The following is a 26,598-nucleotide window of genomic DNA, read 5'->3' on the forward strand; positions in this document are numbered from 1 at the left end:
GTAGTGACTTTAGTACCACATTCCAGTTCGTTTTGTTTTAATTTAAATAAATCCTCTTCGAATTGCAGTGGCTTCACTTGTTGCTTGCAGCACCCTAGCTGCAAATTGCGGCGATCCATGCGAAGATGATTATGATCCAGTGTGTGCTATGCTGGATGGCCGCCCGGTGGAGTTTCTGAACCATTGTAAATTGGAAATCTATAATTGCCAACATCGAACAGGTAATGTTACTAGCGGATATGAAGTTCCAGTTGTTCGATATTCAAGGCTTCTTTTATTTTTTCAAGAGACGTATTTCACTAAAGGACCGTGCCCAACAACACCGAAACCTCCAGAGTAATGGGGGGTGAAAATTGGAATTAGCTTTGATAAGCCGCGGCTTTTTCATTTAATACATTATAATAACCACTCGTGCTTTAAATAAAGTGTCATGAAAATTTCACTAGACCAGCTATCCCGAAGTTCTTTGTAAAGAATCCTCAATTCGAAGGATTTCACTTGTGCAAACCGCCAAGTTCTCAGTTTTTCGGAATGAACTTTAGGTCCTTGAGAGCTCTACGTTTCTCAAAAAATTAGTGCTATGCAGGTATACTGCTGCTCTACTCGTCGGCTTTCCGAATAAAGTGTACTATGTTACTTCTTTCTTGAATCTGCATTATTTGTACCATCGAGGATATATCATGGACAAATTTTGACGAAAAATTTTTCGAATTTGTTTCCTGTTTATTCCTTTTCCATTCCATTTTCAGTGACCTTACCTTTATCACCCATCATATTGAATAGTGGGCGTATATTAAGCCTATAGGACAAACGCAAAGACAAACACTAATAATGTAGCCAACCGCAATTCTAGAACGTGCAAACACTTCTCCAGGACTGTACCGAGGCTCTTCCAAAATAACATCGGATGAATGCCTACGCATCTGTTAAGCGGACCCTCATGTCGTGACAACTGATATCATACGGAATACAAACTGCAAGATTCGAGGTAGGATGAGGAGCATCTCAGCAGTTCAATGTTATGCATCATAGGAGGCTTCCGATTCATAGGAAAAGGATGTTTTCTATGAGTAATTGAATTCAGGCTTCATAAAGGTGAAATTTTGATCGTGATGGGTGACCTGAATGCCTTGTATGAGTGTTTTTGTGGTGGGGGAAAATTTATAGTTTCTGAGCACTCGGACCGTGGTGATCCATTGTACTCGGCTCCCCCGTTTAACGGAATATCTCGAATTCATTTATGTATTGTAAGATTTCCGTTACTTGATGTGATGCTACCCGTTGCAACTGAACCGTATCAGCACCAAAGGTGTAATGTTTGATGCGTCCAATGACGTAGCATTCACATTGAAAAGGCGCAGTGGATTCCACTTCCCCATTAAAGAAGGGTCACGTATCATCTTGCACAATTCTTATCCCGAACATAGCTAATGAATTATGGCCTGTCAAAATGCCTAAAATATTCCGACGGGATAAACTTAGGTTCTGACAGGAAAATTTTGTTTATTTCAATACCACTGTGACCAAGTACCTAGAATGGTTGAATCGCATTGAATCTAGAGATAGGGTTTAAATGGGTTCTACGTTATTGAACGTTTTTCGAGGTGATCAAAGGACTACTTAACGCAGGTTGCGATGAGCCTGCCCTTCAGCCGCTTGTCAATCATTCTGTTTGTCGTTTTTAGGATCACATATTCTTGAGCTTGAAATATGGTTGCCATTCTTCCCTTTGGTGGGGTATAACGCATTAACCACACCTACTTGCCGTCGTTGGCGATTATCTGAAATGCACTTCAGCTCTCCCACGACTTCCCGAGACGCTCGCATTCCTCCTCTACTGTTCCACGACAAGTGCCCTTGGAGCGGCCCTGTCGTCGGCCATCTTGCGAAAGTGGATTCCACTGCATGGCGTAGCCCGCAAAGCAATTGTCGTTCCTCTTTAATGTGTGGCCTATCCTCTGCCACTTTCGTCTTCCGATCACAGTACGTATGAGTGGTAGGCCTGTGTGTCGAGTAAGTTCTCCGACTCCGACCATACAGTGCAGGTAGGTATTGACGAAAGCTTGGAGGTTTTGGGGAACTGTGGAACTCATTTTCCCTGTGCTACTCTCTAGCAACACAGAAAGAACACTAGCATAGAACTGTTCCAATTTGATGTTGATATTGAGATTGAGAGTTCTTGTTTTGTCACGAGGCCCGCTCTGCTTGCCTCTCTTTCCAAATCTAGAATTTGGGTAAGGTCAATTACCCACTGAGAAAGCAAACAAATGCGGTCAGCGTAGCCGATGTGTTTGAGGAAAGATGTCATCGTCCATTGAATTCATACACGTTTTCCAGCCAAGCCACCATGAAGAAAGTCACTGATAACGAGAAGAAATAATATCGGTGGCAGGATGCAATTCTGGCGGACCCCGCTTTGGACTACAAAATCCTTCGAAGTTTTGCGTCGGTGCAGCACGTGACACATGATCACATTCTTTGCTTCCCGATTGACATTGTTGTAAATTTGCCAACTAGCCAGTGTCTTATCATCGAGAAACTTGTGGTACAGTTCCTTTCACGGACCTTTATTTCAACATCGTCGTCCCATAGTCAGGTATCTCGCGTTCCTCTTGCTGGTTTATCGGTGGCTTGATTTGCAGGATGGCAATCAACGACCAATTTTAAGGTGCGGTGATCTGATGGGATACGGTGTTGCAGTCAGTGGCAATGGGAAAATGTCGGTCTCTTATGAGAATATAGTCGTTTTACGTTTTACTGTTGCTACTATAAAATGTAGGAAGATGAGATAATCGTTTGATGAACCATGCATTCATAAGTACAAGGTCATGGGTGTCCGGGAAACGGTATGCTTGCTACCCTTATTGCATGCTCGAAGCCATTCTCCCCCCGGCTGCCTTTTCACTCCCATGACCATCAAGGTCAGCTGAAAGGATGGTATGCCAGGCACGTTACTGTTCATCTAGAAGTTGCCTGAAGGCATCTTTTTCGACATCAGGTCGACTTGTCTGTGATGCGTACGCGGTAAAGAAGTGAAAGCCCAATCAGTTGATATAATGGTGAGCTTCATCAGACGATCATCAGATCGTTCGATTTCTTTCATTCTGAGCGTATGGGGCTATCCGACCTAGCAAGATAGCGGATAATATTGTATAGACGGTACTCAGCAACGTGATACCACTCTAATTGCGGTACTGCATGGTATCTCCCTTTTTATGTATGGGCAGATAATGTCTCGTTGTCAAGAGTTTGGAATTGATTCGCTGTCCCGTACATTGAGCATCATTTGATGAGCTGCATGGTGTACTTGGTTGTCTCCATATTTAAGCAATTCGGCTATTTTTCCATCGGCTAATGGCGACTTATGGTTTTTATGCCTATTAATTGCACAGATTGTGCTTTTAATGCTTGGTAGTTGCAACATTTGTCCTTCCTCTTCAGTTGGTGGGACTTCCAACTGACTGATATTCTAGTTGTCGGAAATCGACAAGATGAGCTCGATGTCCCGACAGGATGAGCATCGAGGTATATAAGGCTCCATCCTGCTAACTTGTTGGTAAAACTTCTGCGCTTGGTGCGTTCGTTCTCTGTTGTTTTCGAGTTGACAGACCTGTTGGTTCTTTCGGGCTTTCTCACTCGACAAAGGTCGCGTCCCCACTCGATAAAGTTCGTGACAGATATGAGCGTGTACCTGCGTTCTTTGAGAGTGCAGCATTACCCCGTAGCATTCTTCCATTCCGTTGCTATCATAAATCGCGAACTAAGCGACTAAGTATGTTTGTGGTCGTATCAATGGCAACGTTGTTCAGGTGGCTGTGAAAACTATTCATTTCCTCTTTATAGATATCACGAAGGGCTTTGTTGTGGATGGCTTCAGTATTTCCTCTAACCTGATTGTGAGAGAGGGCCGCCTTCTGACTTTTTTCAAATTTTTCGATTGGGTAGTTTCTGAGAATGGGTCCGTTAAAGTAATGATCACTTTCAACCCCGCACTCTTCATTTTTCTAGACAACTGGAACCGGCTTCGGAAAGTACTAACCAAGACCTTTCATTTAATACCCCACATGATTATATTTGGTTAAAAAAAAATTTGCACCACCCTTTTGCATGTATGGGATCCCCGATTAAATTCGACGTAGAAGGATGCAACTTATTGTACGTGCGAGTGTTCACAGTTTTTGCCTTTCCACCAAATTTGGTATCAATCGCTTTAGCCGTCTCCGAGAAAAATGCGTGTGACGGACAGACAGACAGACAGTAAACCGATTTTAACACGGTTTTGTTTTACACAAAACCTTAGAAATGGACATAGAAAGTTTATCATAAAAGATGAATGCAAAATCTTTATACCCGAAGCAGCAGCTTGCGGTGTTCCGACTTCAAAGTTGGGGCCGTAATAGAAAAACTACCTGAAACTTTTCCCAGCTCAGCTTTGTTCGGCGTATAGGCCTTTTTCTCCTTGGCCCCTTGTTGGACATCAAGGGATTCACCTATTCCAACCCTGTTCCGATTGCCCGCGGCTTCGCCTACCTTATGTTGAGGAGGCGTCACATTCGTCTACTGCGTGCCGCCACATGACGCTTGGGAGTATCGCTCCTCCATCGCCCTAATATAGGACAACTTAACGCCACGTATCAGAGTCCTGATATTTTGGTAGATATTCCGCCTCTCCTTAATAAACTCGCAGAGTTCATTTATGCATTCCGCTAGTAAACAAACGCTACTGCAGTTTGCTGGCTTCCACGGTCGTCTTTTACAGCATCGATAATTATGTCAGTCCGGGGACTCTTCAAATTCCATTCCGACAAATCTCGAGGGGTAATGTTGCCCTCAGTGGTGACCTTCCAAGTTTTGACCTTTTGCGAGCCCGTTTGCCCACTCCCAAAAACCGCCGGTACTAGGTCATCGCACATCCTCTGATCGAATCCACCGAGCATTCTCTTATCCGCACAGAGGGACGCGCCTGATGGGAGATTTGGCAACTCCACAAAGGTTGCTCTATTGGTTCTGCTGGTTGGTGGTGTCGTACAGATGACTTCAATTCGTGTCATTTCGATTTTTTATAGGTTTTAGGTGACTTTACCTGGTAAGGCATATCTCTTTCCCCAAGCTTATCTATGAAGTTTTAATATAGTTTAAGATGCGTTATTTTCCAGTATGTCGCTAAATCGATTTGTCTTCTTTGTTTCGTTGGGAATGTTATGAATATTTGCTCAGATTGAGAAATTGGGAGAATAACAAATTAACAAAAAAGATAAGTAAATATCGACTTTCTACAATAGCAGTTGATCAAACTGACACGTTCTATGAATTTTTAGTATAAAATGGGCTCGGTATCACCTAAAACGCTGTCACCCTATCCGTTCCACAAGTGTCAGTGATAAAGTTTGCAACCATGCTACTGAGAACAGTGATATTAACATTCGGTATGTATAGAATGCCATCGATCTTGCATTAAATTACAAGAAATTAAAATTACTCAATTGAAATTTCAAGCTTTATATGTCGCACTATGTGCTGCTCAAGACGATAGTGCCGAGCCGCCACCAGTTTGTCACATCCAATGTGGCTCAAATTACAAACCAGTTTGCGTCCAAATGCCAGATATGATAGTGCGCGAGTTTACTAATTCCTGTCATTTGTCATTGTTCAATTGTAGAAACCGTGCCAGTAAGTATTTCAGTAAAGTAGCTTTTCAATCCATTCCACTTTCATATTGAAATTCTAAGGACTGAAGCTGCTTAGAGTAAAGTTTACAAAAGTAGCGACGACCGCTACTTACTGACTAATCGCCTCACCTTTTTGATCTTTCTTGTGAATCACATAATCACGTTCTTCAAAATTTTAAAAATTTATACCTAAAGTTTATAAGATTGCGCATTTTAGCACTTAACACAAACCATCTCATGAAAAGTATCTTAGGTTTCACCAAAAAGTAAGGAATACTTTTTAATTAATGCCAAAAATTTAAATTTGCGAATTTTAGGACCCACACAAAAGTTGCTACTTTTATTTCGTAAACTTCTTCAAGAGTTCCAACATTACATAACAATTCCTCTTTTCAGATTTGCAGTCAAACGTACCATGTGTAATCGACCGTATTGAAAAAATGGTTTCAGCGAAATTAAAACTCTTTGAAAGGAAGCTTAGAAATCAAGGGCGAGTGGATATTCCCGAAAGATCAAGAGTGGGTGTTCGGGAAATGCGAAATCTCATAAATGCCTTCAGAGCGGTGGTTTCCAAATTGTAAACCGAATACAGGTTTCTCTTCATTCTTCCGAAATAAAAAATTTTATTTTAAAAAGATCTTTCACGTTGGATGTAGTATTGCGATAAGTGTTTAGAAGTTTTACCAGGACATGGTTCTTGTAAGCCCCTTGATGAGGTTCTTAATTTAGTGCTTAATTTATGTCAGTTCCTAAATATGCGTCTTAAGCTTTTTCGGCACTTCGCAGGAGCCTAACTTTCTGTCGAATTCAATGAACGCTTCATCCAGTGAAAATTCAACCAGATGATATGCTTCTCCGGCGCTAAACAGCATATTCGCGAATACAGTTGTTAATATGAAAATTTTGGAGTTTAAGTCCCGAGGTAAACATCCGATTGGGGCATCAAGAATATCTTGAAACCCACGGAAAACAGGACAACCTGGACCCGGTCGACATCGCAAACAATCAGAGGATATGAAGATGGATAATCAGACAGAGAGTGATGACCCTCTTACGCAAACGAATCTTCAGATAGGAAGACATCGACGCTTCAATGTAGCCCTGGATTGGGGTAGGCCGAATCATCAAAGAGCTTCAAAGTATATATTGCAATTTATTCCACAACACAAGGGACACTGATCAAGGCAGACCTAGAGCATGTATCCTCATTAAAAAGGGCCTGCACGCCTTTCAGTGTACGGGTCCGAGTTCCTACGACCTAAATATGGTCAGACTGGAGCAGAGAACGCGAAGATTTTTTTCCGAATACGGTTACTTCCCTTTGAATCTAATCTAAATCTCGCTATATACCCCAGAAGGATTGACTTTACGAAGTTTGGTCAACAAAAAGTTTTCCCTGGCTGATAGTTTCAATTTCAGGCCAAATATAATCTCATCAGACGTTGCCTCATCCTCTGCCCTGCGAAGCGACGTGATTGAAAGCAGCTACGGATGTTGTTGGCTCCCTATATAATCCCGTAAACCCGGCAAGGGTATTAAACGTATCGAGCGAAACTAACGATTGTCAACCTTCTTGGCTGGTCTGGGCCTAGACAACTGCTATTTTTTTCAGGGCAGAGTGGTCCATCTACATAATGGCAGGCGCACTAATTTTAAGGAGGAATTCACTCCTTTCCCGTGGCGCACGGACCTTCCTTTTCCAATACTATAAAAAATGTGTGCTGGGTTTTCGCACTGGAGAGGTGAGGCAGCGTTTAATGAGATTGCCTCTTCCCAGTGATCAAAACCGAGAGCCAGAATTTTTTTTGAAAATATTAGGTATTGATGTGGCTCGACATTAAATATATGGCGGGCTTAGGCCTCTTCTATCTTCAAAGAAAATTGGAGTCTAGTCAAGCTATCGAGGACAAACTCTCTGATGGTAACCACGGTAACATTGGCATAACAAACGAATTAGGGTCAAAGATCTCGGCTCTAGAAAAGCCCTTTGAATCTCGTGCCTCTATCGACAACACATTTCTACCGTGGCGGAATAAAGATCTGTCCAATTTCTGGAAGCTGGCCAACTTCAACATTTGCTATAGGCACACATATTGGTGGCCATACAAGGACTAACTAACGAGGTAAAAGCAGTTCAGACTGCACGAGTCTGCGAAACTCAGTAAGATTCTGACCAAGGAACATAGGATCCCATTCTTTCTTAAAAAGTCGGAATTCTTCTGGACGGAGTCTTCTGGTGAGTTTCTAAAGATGTTAGTCGGAGTTGTTTCTCCACTAATAAGGGGGACTGTGAGAAAAAACTTGGGCAAAGCCAATTATACTCCAGAAACAGCAAGAAAGGGTTGTGCCATGACTTGTAGAGAGTTATCGTAGCTGCATTTTATTGGGATTCGTACCACACTATTAGGGACGCATGTATATGCATGGTTTTCATACCGGAAGCAAGCAGAGCACGGCCATAAGTCCACGAAGTACTTTCGGCCAATCTTTTTCACCCCTTTTGTGTTGAGGACTTTAGAGCGCATTGTGGATATCTGTTTCCAAGTCTTGGCGAGGCGGCAGATGAGGCAACAATCCTGTCGTCTGAATCAGCACCAAGTGACTAGGTAAAACTTTCACGTCGTTGCACCGACAAACGATATATTCACATTGACTTGCTAGTCGTGCTTCAGTAGTCGAATGTTCCGAGGCCTCTAATGATGAGACCCTGGTCTGCACGGGGAAGTGTCTTCAGTCACGAAGCCTCATTAGAGGTTATCTAGTACCATGGAAATCGGGATAATCCTCTGAGTTCGTATGTCTCAGGGGAATTTTTGGCGCATGTGTTCTCGGGCCGGTATTTTGCGGTTGGCCCCATAGTGTGAGTTTCAAGGAGGTTATCGCTACATCCACATTGTGGATAAAAACCTTCAGACCTCCTGTGTGGAGTTACGCTTACAACTCGGGTACCGTAATCCTTAGTTCTGCAGATGTAGTATGAATGCTGAGCCATACAATCAGTACCTGTTGGATAGTATCCATGCTAAGAACCAATATGATACAATCTGATCTATGAGATAGCCTCTTACCCAGAGATTTGTGCAAAAGTATGCCCCGTGCTAGAGCCATCTCCCCAGTGCTCTGGATGATTGAAAGTCATGGATGACATTCTACCGATATTGGACACTAGCGGGTTGAAGGGGGTTGCGTATGCCGACGATTAATTATATTGGTGTCATAGATGTTTTCCTCCTTTATGCGTGAAATCATGAAGGACACACTGGTAAAGGTCTGCTTGTGGGCTGTAATATGCCGATGGATTAAAGACGGTCTGCGGAACGGGTGCGATAGTTTTCGAGGATATGGATGTTGGGCCAGGTTGCACGATCTTATGATATTTGCCGGGGTATTCTAATGGTAAGTACTTTAAACGCCTGCGAGTCCTACGTGTAACATAGTTACTAACCCTTTTGTGCTCAGTGGCACATCCTTCAGGCTGTTAGAACAGTGCAGAAACGCACTGAACAATCATGGAAAGTGGGGCTTCGGACAGGTGGAATCTATTTGCACCAACTCGATTAGAATTTGACGCTTTTATAGAAAGACCTGATCGCGAGAGCTTTTAGGCCAGACGCAAGAAACCCTACGGTCTGGTGGCAAAAGTTGCGACATTGAACGCGAACGTGGTAAAAACCCGTTAAATGCGTTAAAAAGGGCTACAAACCTCCCTATTTTGGTAGCCCACACTCTCAATTCGTTGCTTGCATTACCATTTTCGTGATGCCAGTAAAGAAGTCGAACGATTTGATGACCGGCTGATGAGGCTTACCATTATATCAGCTGATTGCACTATTCAGTTCTTCACCGTGTACGCCCACCAGGCAGGTCGACCTGATGCCCACAGAGATGTCTTCTGGCAACTTCTCGATGCAAAGAACTGCCACGTGTCTACTGATGAATTTAGCCACGGGTAAAAGAGGATGAGGAACGCACTGCTCCGCCACACATTAAATGGTGGCAATTCCGTGAGAAGAAAAAAGAAATGATCTCACTTACCGACTATTGCGAATGTGGATGAATCCTAGAACCAAAGACACGATCCTCGGGGTCACCAAGAAAGGTAAGTGGTACATCCATCGACATACTTGGCTTTTGAATGACAATGTTGAAAGGTCCGTGAAAATACACGCCTCTATCACAAGTTTCTCGACGATAAAACGCTCGCCAATTGACAAATTTATAAAAATGCCAACCATGAAGCAAAGAAAGTGATCACTGTCACCGGAGCGATCCATTGCAAAACTCTTTACGTTAAATTGGACACTCGGGATGGCGAGAGAAATCTGTATCGAATTGTCAAAAGCCAAGCGCACACAGGATATCGAAAACTTCTGTTGTATTAATGACAAGAACGCTACTTTGCTTTCCGACCTTCGAGACGCGAGAATATTTCGAACAGATTTCAACTGAACAATTCATTCATCTTCGACTTTCAGAATAATTGCCAACATTTGGAACAGTTCCACCTATCAGCCCAAATGAAGTCGAGGGAAACAATAAAACGAATTAAATCGGGGAAAGCAACAAGCGCTGCCGACATCGCATCTGATTTTTGGAATGCGAAGAGCTGGGACCCAACACTGTGGCTCAATGAGTCTGACTGACAAGAAAGTACAACAGTTCCAATATGGAAAAAGAAAGGTAGTCTATCAGAATGTTCGAATTACCGTCCGATCCGATTACTTTCCCACACCATGAATATTTTTGAACGTATTCTTGAGAACCGTATTCGCGAAATCATTGAAATAACCGTGAATCAAGCAGGATTTGTCAAGAACTACGGAATCACTGACGCAGTGCACGCTGCGTGAAACACCGCAAGAACCATCGCCTTTTTCAAATTGCATTTCTGGATCTGGAGAAAGCGTTTGACCGTGTGCCACTCGAACTCATCTGGTATGCTCTACGACAACACTTAGTAACAGAAGAACTCGTGCGCTGGGTTTAATTGTTCTACCAGGATCCGAAAAGTAAAGTTCCAAGTGTGGCGGGTGTATGAAAACTACTTCGTGCCTCTGTTGGTGTTCATCAAGGAAACACCCTCTCACCACTCTTCTCTGTTCTTGTTATGGACACTGTCACACGGGACATCGAAAGTCCAGCCGCCTATATACTGCTTTATGCAGATGATGTTTTCCTAGCGTGTAATAGCAAAAATGATCTCGTGCAACTTGTCCAAAAAATGATTGCTTCATGCAACATGGTCTCAGATTGAATCTAAATAAAACCGAAGTTTTGTCAACCAATCATCATGAAACGGTCCCAATCACTGTCAGTGGCAATGACTTGCCCAGAACTGAGCGATTTAAATATCGCGGGTCCTGCTATCAGCTAATGGCGAGCTGTGTTATGAAATTGCTTGACGAATTAACGCAACTTGGATGACGTGGCGTTTCACAACTGGTGTTCTTTGTGATCGACGCATCAACGATTGTCTCAACTTTAAAATTTACCGCAATGTCGTTCGTCCTGTCGCTTTCTATGGTTCTGTATGCTGACCGACTATAAAAGACAATAAATGACGTCTTGCGGTAATGGAGACGAAGATGTTGCGTTAGACTGGAGGCGTGACACGTTTTGATCACATCAGAAATGAGGAGGAGAGAGGTGTCTTCGATGGTAAGCGCTCGCCTAGAGTAGTCTGAACATCGAAATCTATGGTAAGCGACCAGAAGGCTGGCCGAAACAACGGTGGCTTGATACGCTGGATGGGGATTTGAAAGCCTCGCGATTGCATCCAGATCAGACATTTGATAGAACCAAGGGGCAAAACCGATTACGGCGAGCCGACCCCGCTTGTAAACGGGGCAAAGACTGAAGAAAAGAAGAAGAATCTTCGGGTGTAAGGATTTTGCCCGGGTTCACGTTAAATGTGGATGGTATAATAAGTTTTTTTTAACCTGCAACAAATCTTCTTAAGTAGAGATCCTTCCATAATTGATGACCTTTTCCATTTTTTTGAGGAGACTAGAGTCAGATTATAATACATACGAGTATAGTTTTAGTTTCTTCGCGGCACGACATTTTCTGCCATTTCCGGTCTTGTTTCTAGCATTGATCTATCATTACCCCTGAGCACTTCAATGGTTCGCAGTGGTTAGTCGCGGGGAAGTACTTGATCCACACGGTTTCAGATATCTTTAAACTAGCCTCTATATGTTCGTGCGTCAAGCTACTATGGACTTTCTGGTCTGGGCTGGGGGCCGTTCGGATGGGGGATGCAGATAACCTTTTAGTTCACTCGAAGGAATACTGAATCTTGGTTTTCCGGACCTCAAACAACCTTGATTTTACAATGCATCCTGTCTTTCCCAGATCTCATCCTTTTTATCATCAACTCAATACCGACTAAACATTCCTAACCCTACACCATTAATGACTAATACCTGTTGCAAGCTTGGAACCCGTGTTCAGTATGTTCGGTCAGGCTTTGACGCCTATGCGTTTGTGAGTGTGTCGGCTAATTTGGCTGTTTTGGCCATAAACGATAGTGTGTAGTATCAGGTCCTGTTTGGACTGTTAGCCTACCGGGTCTTAGGAGACAAACAAAAAATAACAACAACAGCAACATATATCGATATGAAGGCTATTTTGAGGCTGAGACAACATACAGCGGCGGCTGTGCCTTTTCCAAGTTTTTCGATTTAATGGTTTCTTAAAACGGTTCCGGAGTTATCGCTTTCCAGTCCAGCCTTTCCCCTCTTGCAGCAAATGTCGAAAACAGGGGCAGCTTTGAAAAGTACTAATCGAGACCCACTTTTCACCAAATTTCGGATCAATAGAGGCAACGGTATATGAGAAAATTCGTGTAACAGGCACCTAGACAGTAAACCCACTTTAATAAGGCCACTGGGGCAATGAAAACATCCGGAATGGCATCCTTGGAGCTCGCTCAGCTATAACTCGCTCAGCTTGACTAATCTTCACTCCATCATCACCAAGGAGATTCAGAATGTTTGGGGGTATCAGTAATGCGGAGAACTGCGTAAAGTGACATCCTATGTAGGCGTTATTCCAAATTAGTGATACCAATGAGTGGCAAAGTCACTGAATTTTATTTCAAGAAAAAAAATTGAAATACGTTGGATCAACAGGACGGACTGAGAGACCTTAGCAGTAACCTACGGTTTAAATCAGCAAATGATAATTAAGTAAACTAGCGGATTTCTCCCAGCAATAAGTATCTTTCAGTGGTCAAAGGGTAGTATAGGTCCCAGGGCGGAACGTGGATTGGTACCCACGATGAAGCATAAAACCTGGGAAATGCCTGCTGAACCAACATCAACAGCTCTACTACCAAATCCTATCTCCGTCTCCACGTGGTGACAGCTCGAAGCATTTTCTTAACGAAAATCTGCAGACGGAGAAGGATGAAGGTGGGTCTCCCGCGCCTAAAAACAGGACAAATTGTACTAACCGGTCCTTCAGGTTGGCGGTTGGGTAGGGCTGACAACCCTACATGGAAAACAACTTGTTACGAAGCCACTATAGGACCCTCGGACTGGTCGAATAATACAACGACGAAGCGGGCAACGACAACGGAATAACGATTTGCGTATTTTCTCATGGAACGTGCGCTCCCTGTACAGAAATGAAGCTGCCAAGCAGCTAGCCGATATCCTGTTCGAATATAGGGCTGATGTGACAGCGTTACAGGAGATGCGTTGGACGGGGACCGGTTTCCTGGAGAAGAGTCGCTACACCATATATTATAGCGTCCATCCAGTAAACCATGTGCTCGGAGTAGGTTTTCCAGTCAGCCAAAAAATGAAACCTGCTGTTATCGGCTTTGAAAACATAAGCGAACGGCTATGCACTCTGCGCTTGCGAGGCAAGTTTAGAAATATAAGCCTTATTAACGTTCACGCCCCTACAGAGGAGACTGCAGAGTCGGAGAGGAATACCTTCTACGCGGCAGTAGAACGAACCCTCGAAGCCTGTCCCAGATATGATATTAAAATCATACTTGGGGATCAGCCAAGTATGGACGGAGCCCATACTCAGGCGACACGTTGGCTCCCATAGCTTACACGAAAATACAAATGATAACAGACTGCGGATTATCCAATTAGCAGGGTCGCACGAAATGGTTGTTGGAAGTACCTGGTTTGCGCAGAAGGCGGTCCACAAACATACATGGGCCTCTCCAGACGGAACCACTTCCAACCAAACTGACCACGTGCTGATCGAACGCCGCCACCTTTCAGCCTTGATGAATGTCAGAACATATAGGTGGGCCAATATAGACTCGGACCACTATCTCCCCTCTGACATTCAGGTGAAAGTAAATACTGAAGCCATTCACAACACAGCCCTCCGTAACACCTATAAGAGGGAAATGGATGCTGGAATAACCGCAGTCAACAGAGATCCTGGAGATGAAGCATCAACAAATGATCTTCACCATCACCTGAAGAACGTTATCATTGATACGGCCACAAACATACTTGGCCCCAGTCGCAAAAAAAGTCGGAACGGCTGGTTTGACGATGAATGTAAACTAGCAACGGAATGGAAGAATGCCGCATACCGAGTAATGTTGCATTCTCAAAGAACGCGGGCACGCGCAGAGACTTATCACGAACTCCGTCGAGCACAGAGGCGCCTCCACAGACGGAAAAAGGAAGCCTGGGAGAACTAACAAGTCTGTGAACTAGAAAAGTACAGGGAGCAACCGCACCAGGCGCTAAAGGTGGAAGTTTTACCAACAAGTCAGAAGGATGAAGCCTTAAACACCTCCATGCTCATCCTGCCGAGACAAAGAGGGAAATCTGATTTCTGACAGAATGGGCATATTGGAGCGATGGGCTGAGTACTTTGATGAGCTACTGAACAATCAGAACATCGGCGAGTTGGAGGTCCCGCCAACTCCAGACGGCGGACAAATACTTCCTCCACCAATATAGGAGAAACAGTCCGTGCAATTCATCGGCTTAAAAACCATAAGTCGCCAGGAGCCGATGGAATTACAGCCGAATTGGTTAAATATGGAGGAGACCAGTTATACCAAGCGGTTTATCAACTGATGCTCAAGGTACGGAACAGCAAATCAATGCCTGACGATTGGCATTATCTGTCTCATACATAAAAAGGGAGATATCACACAGTGCAGCAATTATAGAGGTATCACATTGCTGAGTAGCATCTATAAGATATTCTCCGCTATCTTGCTAGGCCAGATATCCCCAGTAGCCAAATCAGCAACAGATCAGATTTTCTCTCTGCGGCAAGCGATGGAATATGGACAACAGCTGCACCATCTATTCATCGGCTTTAAAGCCGCCCTAGGCCTGGCCCTCGAGAAAGTGATCCATGATTCTGAGGTAAATGCAAGAGGTACGATCCTCTTTAAGTCCACCCAACTACTATGCTGACGATATCAACATCATGGGAGAACCACCCGAGACGTACAAACTGCCTTCATCCAGATCGAGCATGCGGCGCGAGATCTTGGGCTGCACATCAATGAAGGCAAGGCAAAGTATACGTTGGCAACGTCAGCACCGAAAACCAACCAATCAACAACATCAAACCGCACTGGTCAAACGGGAAGTATAAGGATAGGAGAATACAACTTTGAGACCGTTGATAATTTCTCCTATCTAGGGTCGAAAATCACAACCGATAACAGCTACGATGATGAAATCCGCGCACGGTTGTTGTCAGCCAACAGAGCCTATTTCAGCTTTAAGTATTACTTTTTAGTGAAATTATCCTCGAAATTGGAAAGTTCTTCACGTTATGCGTGTTTCAAGCAAATGACTCACAAACTCTCGTCAACTTTAAATGAGATAGAATTTACTAGCGCGAAATCTGCCGAGTTGTAATTGATTACAATATTTTGAATTTAAGTCACGAGCGAGCCGAAGTGTTCAGAGCCACGGTTGGATACAGAAGAGACCGACTTATTTCCATGCGGTCCTTACTGTCCCAACCAACGGCATTTTTTTACCGCTGGTTCTCCACTCCCCTGGTGCGTTCTGAAAACGAGTGAGTGGAGAGTTTCTGAGTTCAGCGCCATCTACCCGTCCGCATCCGCAACATCCGAAATAAATTTCGAATGCTGCAGATCCTGCCGCGCCACATCACTCCGCCCCCAGACGAAACCTAGGGGGTTTCGGCGACGGATCCCCGAACTTCGTTCGCCGTTAATCCACAAAGCGGACACGACGTTGCTTCGGGGCGCACACGGGTTTCAGCCTGGACAATGAGACCGCCTTTTTGTGACCACCGATCTCGAGCTGGAAGAAATGTTCTCCCCTCTCGAGAACGCGGTACGGGCCCTCATATGGAGGCTGCAGCGGCTTCCGGACGGCATCCGTCCTGATCAGCACGTGCGTGCACGTGTCCAGCTCCTTGGGCGAACAAGCAGGTATGGACGAGTGTCGAGTGGGTGGTGGCGCTTTGATGCGTCGGAGATTGTCCCTCAGCAGACGCACCAACCCCGACTCCGTGAGACCCGATCTCTTGTCGAAGACCGGATCGCTTGGGAGTCTTGGGTTCTCCCCGTAAACCAGCTCCGCGGGGCTGGCAGCAAATTCCTCTCGGCGGGTTGTACGAAGGCCGAGTAGGACGAGAGGCAAGACTTGAGTCCAGGACGGGTCGTCGCGTGCCATAATGGCGGCTTTCAGCGTCCGGTGCCAACGTTCTAGCATCCCATTGGACTGCGGGTGGTATGCAGTAGTCCGCTGGCGTTTAAAACCCAGGAGTTTGCCTAACTCGGAGAAAAGGGTGGACTCAAATTGCATTCCCTGGTCAGTGATGATCACTGCAGGGACGCCAAAGCGAGGTATCCACTCTCGGCAGAGGGCTTCGGCACAAGATTGCGCCGTAATGTCCTTCAGAGGTATTGCCTCAGGCCACCGCGTGAACCTGTCGATGATTGTGAGGCAATACTTGTAACCGTGCGAGTCTCGCAAAGGCCCTATTATGTCGAGGTGTATGGTGTGGAAACGCTTGGTAGTGCGGGGGAATGAGCCCACTTCTTTCCTTACATGCCTGGAGACTTTACACTTCTGGCATGCGATGCACTCTCTGGCCCAGGAATTGATATCCTTATTCATGGAGGGCCAGAAGTATTTTTCGGTGACTAACCGGTTTGTTGTCCTGATGCCGGGGTGCGCCAAGTCGTGAACTGCGTGGAACACTTCCTTGCGAAATGTGGCCGGAATGTATGGCCGAGGTCCCTTTTCCGAGTCTTCGCAGCAGAGCGAGAGGTTTGAGCCGAAGATGGGCAACTGCCGAAATTTGTATTTGGGGTTGGACTTGAGGCTCTGAAGTGCTGCGTCATCCACTTGCGCCTTGGCAATAGCCGAGAAATCGAGTGAGGCGGGGATGTTAACTTCGGAGACACGAGACAAAGCGTCAGCAACAATGTTGTCCTTCCCGGACACGTGCTGGATGTCTGACGTGAACTGGCTTATGAAGCTCAGGTGTCGAAGCTGACGAGGGGACGCTTTGTCGGGCTTCTGTTTCAAAGCGAACGTGAGAGGCTTATGGTCCGTGTACACTGTGAACGGCCTGTCTTCTAGGGAGAAACGGAAGTATTTGATGGACAGGCATGCGGCGAGCAGTTCGCGATCGTAGGTGCTGTAGTTCCGTTGAGCGGGATTCAACTGCTTCGAGAAGAAGCTCAACGGCTGCCAAACTTGGTCCACCTTTTGGTGAAGGGCAGCACCTACTGCGATGTCAGAGGCATCAACAAAAACGGCTAGGGGTGCATCTTGATGAGGAAATGCCAAAAGTGTAGCATCAGCCAGTTGCTGTCTGGATTTATTGAACGCGCAGACAGCCTCTTCAGACCACACAATCTCTCGTGTGTCTTTTGTTTTGGGGCCAGACAAGTACGCGTTCAAAACGGACTGGTGATGGGCGGCCTTGGGCAGGAAACGACGGTAAAAGTTTAGCATGCCCAAGAACCTCCTCAACTCCCTCACTGTTTTTGGACGCGGGAAGCTTGTGATTGCTTGCACCTTGTCTGGGTCGGGCTGCATTCCTTCAGAGGAAATGGAGTGGCCGAGGAATCTCACCTGTTTTTGAAGGAATTTGCACTTCTCAACGTTTAAGACTAAACCGGCCTCAAGGAGACGTTGAAAAATGCACTCGAGATGGGCTAAGTGCTCAGACTCAGTAGAAGAAGCGACCAAAACATCATCCAAATAGACGAAACAGAAATCGAACTTTTCCGCTCGAAACGGCTCACCATAGGCTGTTACTGTACAAGACAATGATCTTGCCAGTCCTCATGTATTTCTCGGTTCTTAGCAAGAAAAATTGCGAACTCTTGGCCGGGTTCGAGAGAAGAATCCTTCCAAGAATTTTTGGGCCCCTACATGAGGATAGAGGATTCCGTAGCCTACATAACGACGAAATCTATGAGCGATACCATGACCGCCAGGTTGTGGATAAAGTGCAGCTCAATAGGTTAAGTGTGGGCGGGTCACTTAATTCGTATGGATGAGGATGATGCAGCCCCGAAAGTCTATAAGGGCAATATCTATGGTAGAAAAAGAAGACGAGGAAGACCCTGCCTAAGATGGAGCGATGGCGTAGGTCAGGACGTCAGACAGCTTTTAGGGATATCGAATTGGTGGAGCTCGGCGCAAAACCGGGATGTCTGGAGTTCTTTATAAAGGCAGGCCTAGACCGGATACCAGTTGTTGCGCCGTTGATGATGATGAATAAGTATCTTCAGTTACTAGCCGATACTCTACCTGGTGGAGTGGAGGAATTGCTATTGTAGAAATTCCAGCTTAGATGATTTGATACCACGAAAAATAATAGTACTGCTCACATGTGTGAAAACTTTGTGGGAGTTATTATACCTGATCGAATATCTTATTATTGAAATATTTCAAGAAAATGGAATTCATGATTTTAGCAAAAATTTATTTAATTATCTCTTTATTATTCGTCCTTTGCATTAATTAATTTATGATTCCAATCCTCACTAATGCGGACATTCGCCTGCGCTAACTAATGTGAAATCTGGAAGAAAATTCCAAGAAAGATATTTTAGTGAATAATGTAGACTAAAGATGAAAGCAGGTAAATTAGTAATTTCCAGAGAATTCTGAATTATCAGCTCTAATTAGTATACTTTCACCATTATTTGAATAATTGGAAAAGTCTAACAAGAAAACAAATAGAAAAGTTTGAAGAAAATTAACTCCTCAAATGGAAGTCCAGAAAACTTACGTCCTCCCTGATAGCAATTTGCCAAATTCAGCAAACACAGATTTCCAAAAGTCTTGAACACAACACCATCCGTGGCACAGACTGGGTCATACTGCAAGGTGCAGACTTCTGGGCAAGGTAAGTCCCCTGCGGTAGCAGCGCATGCAATAACTAAGTGCAGATATCGGAAATAAGAACGATTATTAAACGCTTTACGGAGGTTATAACTTTTAATTACCTGATAGTAGAATGATTGCTAACAGAGCCATATTGTAAGTTGTGATTTACTTGAAAAGTTGATAAACACGCTTGAAAAGAACAACTGAAACTGATGCTGTTACTACAAATCAATCACTTTTATATACTAGATGAGGAGCGAGTGATCTGTAATCCAATGAGCGATACATTTTCAGTCCGGCAAATGCGAGTCGAGAGTTGATATTTACAGAATGGGGTAAAGAATGTTTCACTTGTTGGAAATTTGTCATTTGAAAATACAATGTCATTTTAAGATAAAGGTTAATGACAAGAAAATTCCAGATGCCCTTGTAATGAGTCACATCCTTCCGGATTTCTGAGATGAATATGGACTATGGTGTGTATTATACGAAGTGTAATAAAAAACTAAAATCAACTTTTGATTTTTCTAAAAAAATATTTAGTTATTCATCAACGTTTATATTATTCCCTTCAAAGTACTTCTTCTCAGATATAATACACTTGCGTCGGCGCTATTTCCAGTCCTCGAAGTGGTTAAAATAGCTTTGTTACACTTGGGGTTCGGATCATGCCCCATCCATTGACAGGCTTCCAGTATCGCCAGTATCCCCGGCTGGAATACACTGGCGAAACTGGGGACACTAAATGACTCGGATACACTGTGTGTATTCGAGAAAACTTCCGCACCGACTCCACAGATCATTTTTGATCTGTCGGTGGAAGTTCAGCTTGCGTGCGACATAGTCCGTAGGAAATGCCCTAATTTCTCGAAGTAATTCGTCCAGGATGTTACTACCGTAAGGCTTGGCTGTCCAGACTCACATAGTTTGACGGCACTGCACGCAACAATGTATTTAATGTGCAGATCTAGGTGGAGGTGGTGCAGGAGGCATCTGCCGAGCCGGACTGCAGAGCTCTAGTAGCATATGCATACTTGGTTCTCTGAATCCTTTTAAGCTTCGTTCTATTGTATTGCTCAAAGCCTGCCACCAGACAATAGAGCCGTACGTTAGGATGGAATGCACCACGGCTGTAAATCGGAGAACCATCCTCGGCCGCCGGAGAGCCCCTTTTTTGCAAAGGTTCTCTCTGACATTGATATCATTAAGTCGTTGGCATACGCACCACGTTCGCTCCGCTCCTGTCCAATGTTCGTGAAATTGCGTCCATCACTATTAATCAGAGCAGCGAAAAGATGTCGCCACCCTGAGCGTGCCTCTGTTCACAGCTCTGTTCAAGTGGCTACCTCCCAGATCCGACTGGATTATCCAATGCGTCAGATACTCCTTCAATCCAATGCTGGTTAAGACTGTACTGCTTGGCGCTAGTGGAGTTACCATCCGTCAGCGGCACACGTAAATGGCTTCTGACCACGCCGCGGAGGGGTTTCACAGTTCGAGGCTCGTTGGCTGACTATTATTTTATCTGCTTACCTGTCTGCAGAGGGTGCTTATCGTCCGAGCTCTTGCACACTCTGTCCCTCTTGTGTTTTCGTCCGGCCTTGTCCTGAGATCGATTTCTTTTGAGAGCAGTTCGCTGTTATATTCTTCAAAAATTGCCTCTAACGAAGTCCTTTTCATCCCGCTCGTCGACAGTACCGGCCTCCTTTTTCTTCGCAATCTTGCTGAGAATAAGCATGGCTTTCCGGTACTAGCTCTTGAGAAGGCTCCCCCCTGGTTTGCTGTGACCGACATTCTCCTGGCTAGATGCCAGCAGCTCGGCCTCGGATTATGCGTTTGGCATCATCGCCTCTTCTCCTATCCTCAGTTTTTTTAAGGTTTTGTGTGTAAAACAAAACCTTATTAAAATCGGTTCAATGTCTGTGTGTCTGTCTGTCTGTCTGTCACAGGCACTTTTCTCAGAAACGGCTATACCGATTGACACGAAATGGTTGGTGAGAAGGTGGGAACTGTGGACCCCCAGACCTGCAGTGAGTAATATTCTCCTATGTTGAGATTTAGGGGGGTAAAAGGGGGGTGTAAAAATTTTTTTCACCAGATATAGTCATGTGGGGTATCAAATGATAGGTCTCGATTAGTACTTTTCGAAGCCGGTCTTAGTTTTGAGATTTGTTAAAAAGGCGGGGAAGGGGAGGGGTGCAAAGTGATGATTTCTCTAACGGAGCCATTCTCAGAAACTACCCAACAGAAAAATCTGAAAAAAAAATCATGAACCTGCCTCTATACGGTACCCATGCCTCAAAATACTCTCCATATTGATATCTGTTCAAATTAAGTTAATAATAGTATACTACCGTATTTTTGGGAAAATTGAGTAAAACCCCCCTTAAGTTTATGCCAGAGTTATAAAAGTTGGTAGTAGTATAAAATATAATATGAAGCATATTATCTCCAAATTTGATCAAAATTATACTATTAGTAACAAAGTCACAATAGCTCAAAGTTGCCTTACCGTATAAATTTACAACCCCAAGTACTAAATCTGATATGCTAAATGCATATTCTTAACGGGCTACGTACAAATGGGATAGTTCTACACTCAAATATACTCACACAAGAAACAAACAAAACCTTTCATACCTGAAACGCCCAGCTTCCGGTTTTTGCTTTTTATTCATTGAGCCCACGTTTTGGTCCCAGTAGTCCAGGAAGAATGTGGCTGGCCCGCTACCAGGGTAAGTGGCTTATTCGAAAATTAAGGTGCGCAAGTTATGCAGAGTTCGCGTACCACAACCAGGCCAAGCTCCCTATTAGCCACGCAACCCTCGGTGTATGCTGCTCCACCTTGGCGGGGAGTCCTGTTAACACCTTCTCCAGTGCGGGAAGGACGGTGTCCGGGCTGTTGCCCCGGCGCATCCCTCCACCAGATTTACTTGTCCCTAACACATGATCAGCAATCAAACAGATCCTTGATGAACCTACTACCAGCCCGGCCCTACACACTGTTGGCCCGTCCGAAGACGGTTTCCAGCGGCCACGGCAAGGAGGTTAAGTGCAAACAGAGCCACTAGATGTATTTAGATGGTATCAAGCCGTATGCTGTTGGTGACCATGTTAGAAGCCTTTTACGTATAATTGACTAGTTCAACAATGATACTCGGGATTTAGTTTAAACAGTTATCGAATCCAAGTGATCCGTAAAAGTGATCATAACCTGCATAGCCAATATAGCATTTGGTGACCTCCACTTACAAGCTATGATCGAGACAGACTTCTACAAGTACCTAGGAATTCTGCAGGGAAAGTATATTTCAGCTGATAATTTGAAGTATGCTCCACTATCGGAATTCCTACGAGGTCTTGCGGTGGTAGTGAAATTGTATACCTAGGCGAAGAGTTAAATAATCGACTGAGTGTGTTTGGTGGTTTTTGACTGGCATATGCCATTAGAGTTGTCGTGGACAGACATTAACCTGGAAAACGTCCAGCAGCGAATACAGACTACTATATCCGAATGCGACACCGAAATTCTGCGTGAACCGTATGAATTCGTCTCCTGGTTGAGAAGAACAACAACTCACCGCCACGTGTGTATACGTATTTTTACAAGAAAGATATGGCAAACTATTCGAAAGACAGATTACGGGCTGGCCCCTAAGTGGGATGAAGTCGGATGAGGATCGGATCGATAAATGGAAGTTGAAGGCAATTTCACACCAAACACGTCTATGCTTCTGCAGGCTGTTTATCGATCTCCATTTGTCGAACAGATGGGTGTTTGTTAGGCGTCTCTTTACGGAGGTGGTGGGGTTTATGAGCACTAATGGAAAAGGCGTGGTTTGCACCTGTGTTTGTTGAAAATGCGTTGCGGAAGAGCGGTGAACTATGAGCCCCCGGTTCGGATAATCAAAAATGCCATAATATTTTGAGTTCGAGATATTGTACTTAAATTCCTCAAGCTTTCCTGGCACTCTTGCACAGTCTGGTTCAAACTACGTAAAAGTACACCATTCTGCAAACAAGTGGTGCTCGATGGATCTTCTCAATAACTGGCCATCGGCCACAATCACCAAAGCTTTTTATTCCTTTAGCTACGATAATTAGAGCCTAACTGCTTCGAGTATTCGACAACCCAGATAGAAATAAAAGATAATATTTTGTTTATAATCCTTTTAATTTTGTCACACTCTTCCCTTCACATGTTGAAACTGAGAAATTGGTAATCCACTTCTTGTTTCAACACTCTCCATCCTTAATTTTTCGAAAGTCTAAAAGAGAAGCGAAATAAAAATAACAGATTAAAGGAAAATGGTAGAATAGAATAATGAATTAGTTATCCATTACCCTCAATTACCCGTAAATACTAATTTCATGTCCGGTTTAAGGTTTGATTCGTCACGTCACGTCGTAAAAAGGAAATATAAAATTCAGAACAATATGAACTGAGGTGCATAACCTTTCATTTGAAATTCGCATAGGGTTGAACTTTCGGTTGTTACAGGATTATGTATTGGAAAAAAGAATTTCAGTCGCTTGTATCCTTTCAAATATATAACATTGCAAAGGATTTAAGCCCTATGTTCATCGTGTGATGCTTTTTGCTTATAGCAGGTTACTGGTAGCTAGTTGGATAGTTCGAATCCACCACCAAATGAGATCAGTCAGAGATAACTTACTCGTTCCTTTTAGGCAATTTTCCATTTGTAAAACGCAATAATTGGGAAAGGTTTGCTTCCGAGCACCCTCCATGCCACAAACCGGCCAATCTTCGAGCGTGCATAGATCCGTACATGGGGCTTTCTTTGCCGAAAAAGCACCTACTATAACTACTGTATATATGCAAAATAATAGTCAAATATTAATTTAATTTTACAAAAATGATTAAGAATTGATTACGTGAAAACAGAATGAGTGCCAATATATTCATTTTCAATGGAAGCGCGTCACTTAAGCAAGCGGGTGTAGATAATTCGAAGGAATTACTAAGACTGATGATCATCCGCTCATTTGTTACTAGTATGTAGGTGGTTCTACATCGGCAAGCAACACGCTCATAATTAAAAAGTTATAAAGTGAACTTTATTGCTAGTATTTATTGCGGAAAAATATCTAAACAAATATGGGAATGGTATGTAGATATTTCAATCAAATCAAACGTTATGGGTTGAATTATCGCGACGCGCAGTTAGTACTAAAAATAAATATTAAGAACTGAAAAATTGACCGACGGAAACTAAATAACTCAGTGAATGCGTGTTCTTTATATAACTCTGGCTCAACCTGTCAGATGTTCTATATATTATATATAGTTAAAAAAGCCCACGGACCTTCTTCCCGCCCAACCGGACCGAGGGGCGACCAACCTAAGGATGGGCTGAAGGCAACATCCAAAGGCCCGCATCACAGCGATGATGCGTTTTAACGCAAAGTGTGTGCGACCATGCGAAAATATATTGCTACATCTCGATTGTCGCAAACACTTCAGCCAATGACGCGGAGGTTCTACACTACAGAGACATGGATCTTATATCGAAGACAGTGCGGATCAAGACTGAAACCCATTAGGTCAGATTGTTACCGGACAGGACTCTTCGGACTATAGCACAGGTTGCAAGGATAACCGCTTTTTGCATCTCCATGTATAGTCCAGCCCTAAGATCGAACGTTTTCAGCGCTTTATGTAAGTTCTGCGGGACTAATCCCGTCGCTGAAATTACCGCTGGGACTACTTCGATCTTTTGTATTATAGTCTCCAAGTCTGCTTCATATCGTCTGCCAAGCGGGCCGTAGTTCCGGAGTTTTTCGTGCTGTTTTTCAACAGTGTTCCGGTCCAACGGTACGGCTACATCGATTATAAAGCACGCTCGTTCTTCCTTCAGAAGCAGAACTAGATCGGGCCTGTTATGATTAACACTGTGGTCGGTGGCAATAGTGTGATCCCACAGTAGTTTCGATCATTTTCCAAGATTCTCTGCGGAGTATACTTATAGTAAGGATGGTAGGTTGCCACCAAGTTATACTTCAACGCAAGGTTTTGATGGAGAATCTTGCAGACGGAGTTATGACGATTGGTGTACTCGGTACTGCTCAACATCCTGCACGCAGATGTTATGTGCTGGATGGTCTCCACTTCACAGTTGCATAACCTACAACTGGAGTTGGTGATTGAGGAGTCGTGAAGAATGTACCGTTTATAATTTTTTGTTGGGTGCGAAGCATCCTGAATTGAAGTTAGGAATGCTTCGGTCTCATAGAAAAGTACACCATTTGTCAACCATTTGTTGGAGGCTTCAATGTTAATGTCTGACAACAACAAATTTTTGATATGACCTCCGTGAATGGGTTTCTCTTTCCACATGTCGATCTTCTGTTGGACCGAAGTAACATTCGACATGGGATCCCATTCTCTGCTTCTCAAGTTCAAAGGAGATAATTTATTATCTGCCATGCCGGTAGCCTGATATATTTGGCTAGAGGATTGTTTCTCATAAAAAAACTCACGAAGAGAATGCATTTGATTTTAGTGCAACGTTTTTAAATCCTCCCTGATGACGTGGGATAGTGATGCTCAATTTTTCGGCAGCTCTATTATGCATGTTGTTGTTTACAAGAACTACCCTTACCCGTCTATTGACAGATTCTAAATCAGTATTACTCCGCTGTGTCACACCGAAAATGTATAGAAGGACGGGAATGGCGAAGGTGTTGATTGCCATGATTTTATTTTTCCCGTACAGCTCAGTGTTAAGGACGAGATCCAGACGCCGTTCAAATTCTCCCAGCAACTTAGATTTGATTATTGCCACAGCAGGTGTTGCTGCTTGCAATATGCCGAGGTATTTGTAGACGTCGTCCGAATCCATACCCTCAATACGGATGTTATTTTGGCTGTATCCTTTGTTGTCGGTGTGTTTTCCCCGAACAATTGTTTTTATGCGACATTTTTCCAAACCCAACTGCATGCCGATATATCCCTGCTGAACTGGATGGTGATGTCCAGCAAGGAGCGAAGTTGGTTCTCGTCTTTGGCATACGATTTGATGTCGTCAATGTACATCAAATGGCTTAATGTACATTTCGACAATATGCCATGCTTGACTTGGAACCCGTATTTGCTTTCATGCAAAAGATGGGATAGCGGATTCAAAGCCAAACAAAACCACAGTGGGCTTAGAGAGTCGCCTTGGAAAATTCCACACCTGATTGGTATCTCTCCTGATGTTTGTGAGGATACCGATAGCTTCGTGCTCCAATTCTTCATTACTGTTCTCAGAAGAGGAACGACATTCGGCTTGATTTTATACAAGCGTAACACTTGTAGTAACCACGAATGTGATATGGAGTCAAAGGCTGATTTATAATCGATGTAGCCTTTCGAGATATTTCGTTTCTGATGGACAGCCTGCTTTACAGCTACCGTATCGATTATAAGCTATTCTTTGCAGCCTCGGGAGTCTTTTGCGCATCCTTTTTGCTCCTCAGCTATCAATTTATGAACATCAAGATGTTTTGAGATGTTCGCGCACAGAACTGAAGTGAAGACCTTGTAGATGGTAGGAGGACAAGTAATTTGTCGACATTTTGAAGGGCAAGAG

The 26,598-nt window shown here is 44.0% G+C and overlaps 3 protein-coding genes across 4 annotated transcripts; 1 reads left to right on the forward strand and 2 right to left on the reverse strand.

Annotated features, from left to right (window-relative positions):
• The first annotated feature begins 5,318 nt into the window (after window positions 1-5,318).
• Window positions 5,319-6,304, forward strand: LOC119649401. Its single transcript, XM_038051525.1, has 3 exons — window positions 5,319-5,426; window positions 5,497-5,670; window positions 6,066-6,304. The coding sequence occupies exons 1-3, from the start codon at window positions 5,396-5,398 to the stop codon at window positions 6,248-6,250; spliced, it is 390 nt and encodes a 129-aa protein (XP_037907453.1). The 5' UTR covers window positions 5,319-5,395; the 3' UTR covers window positions 6,251-6,304.
• Window positions 6,305-18,575: 12,271 nt separating this feature from the next.
• LOC119649826 (PI-actitoxin-Avd5a-like) lies at window positions 18,576-19,280 on the reverse strand. Its single transcript, XM_038052165.1, has 3 exons — window positions 19,123-19,280; window positions 18,906-19,055; window positions 18,576-18,695 (listed from the first exon to the last, which is right to left on the reverse strand). Exons 1-3 carry the CDS (start codon window positions 19,151-19,153, stop codon window positions 18,658-18,660), a joined length of 219 nt encoding a protein of 72 aa, XP_037908093.1. The 5' UTR covers window positions 19,154-19,280; the 3' UTR covers window positions 18,576-18,657.
• Window positions 19,281-23,158: 3,878 nt separating this feature from the next.
• Window positions 23,159-24,219, reverse strand: LOC119649935 (turripeptide Ici9.2-like). Of its 2 annotated transcripts, none has more exons than XM_038052355.1 (3): window positions 23,900-24,219; window positions 23,680-23,829; window positions 23,159-23,271 (listed from the first exon to the last, which is right to left on the reverse strand). In XM_038052355.1, the coding sequence occupies exons 1-3, from the start codon at window positions 24,000-24,002 to the stop codon at window positions 23,240-23,242; spliced, it is 285 nt and encodes a 94-aa protein (XP_037908283.1). In that variant the 5' UTR covers window positions 24,003-24,219; the 3' UTR covers window positions 23,159-23,239. The 2 variants fall into 2 exon arrangements, with proteins under 2 accessions (XP_037908283.1, XP_037908282.1); XM_038052354.1 differs by having other exon boundaries at window positions 23,680-23,832.
• Window positions 24,220-26,598: the final 2,379 nt, after the last annotated feature.

The sequence above is a fragment of the Hermetia illucens genome, chromosome 2, assembly GCF_905115235.1.
Source record: "Hermetia illucens chromosome 2, iHerIll2.2.curated.20191125, whole genome shotgun sequence".
Lineage (NCBI taxonomy): Eukaryota > Metazoa > Arthropoda > Insecta > Diptera > Stratiomyidae > Hermetia > Hermetia illucens.

Bases quoted from the DNA above. Each gene is read 5' to 3' on its own strand.
- LOC119649401 (XM_038051525.1), top strand. From the start codon at position 5,396: ATGCTACTGAGAACAGTGATATTAACATTCG. The intron at 5,427-5,496 runs GTATGTATAGAA...TGAAATTTCAAG, and splicing joins AACAGTGATATTAACATTCG to CTTTATATGTCGCACTATGT. The intron at 5,671-6,065 runs GTAAGTATTTCA...TCCTCTTTTCAG, and splicing joins CAATTGTAGAAACCGTGCCA to ATTTGCAGTCAAACGTACCA.
- LOC119649826 (XM_038052165.1), bottom strand. From the start codon at position 19,153: ATGGCTCTGTTAGCAATCATTCTACTATCAG. The intron at 19,056-19,122 runs GTAATTAAAAGT...ATCTGCACTTAG, and splicing joins AGCAATCATTCTACTATCAG to TTATTGCATGCGCTGCTACC. The intron at 18,696-18,905 runs GTAAGTTTTCTG...ATTTTCTTCCAG, and splicing joins AAATTGCTATCAGGGAGGAC to ATTTCACATTAGTTAGCGCA.
- LOC119649935 (XM_038052354.1), bottom strand. From the start codon at position 24,002: ATGATCATCAGTCTTAGTAATTCCTTCGAATTATCTACACCCGCTTGC. The intron at 23,833-23,899 runs GTAATCAATTCT...GCATATATACAG, and splicing joins GGCACTCATTCTGTTTTCAC to TAGTTATAGTAGGTGCTTTT. The intron at 23,272-23,679 runs GTAAGTTATCTC...CTTCTCTTTTAG, and splicing joins AAATTGCCTAAAAGGAACGA to ACTTTCGAAAAATTAAGGAT.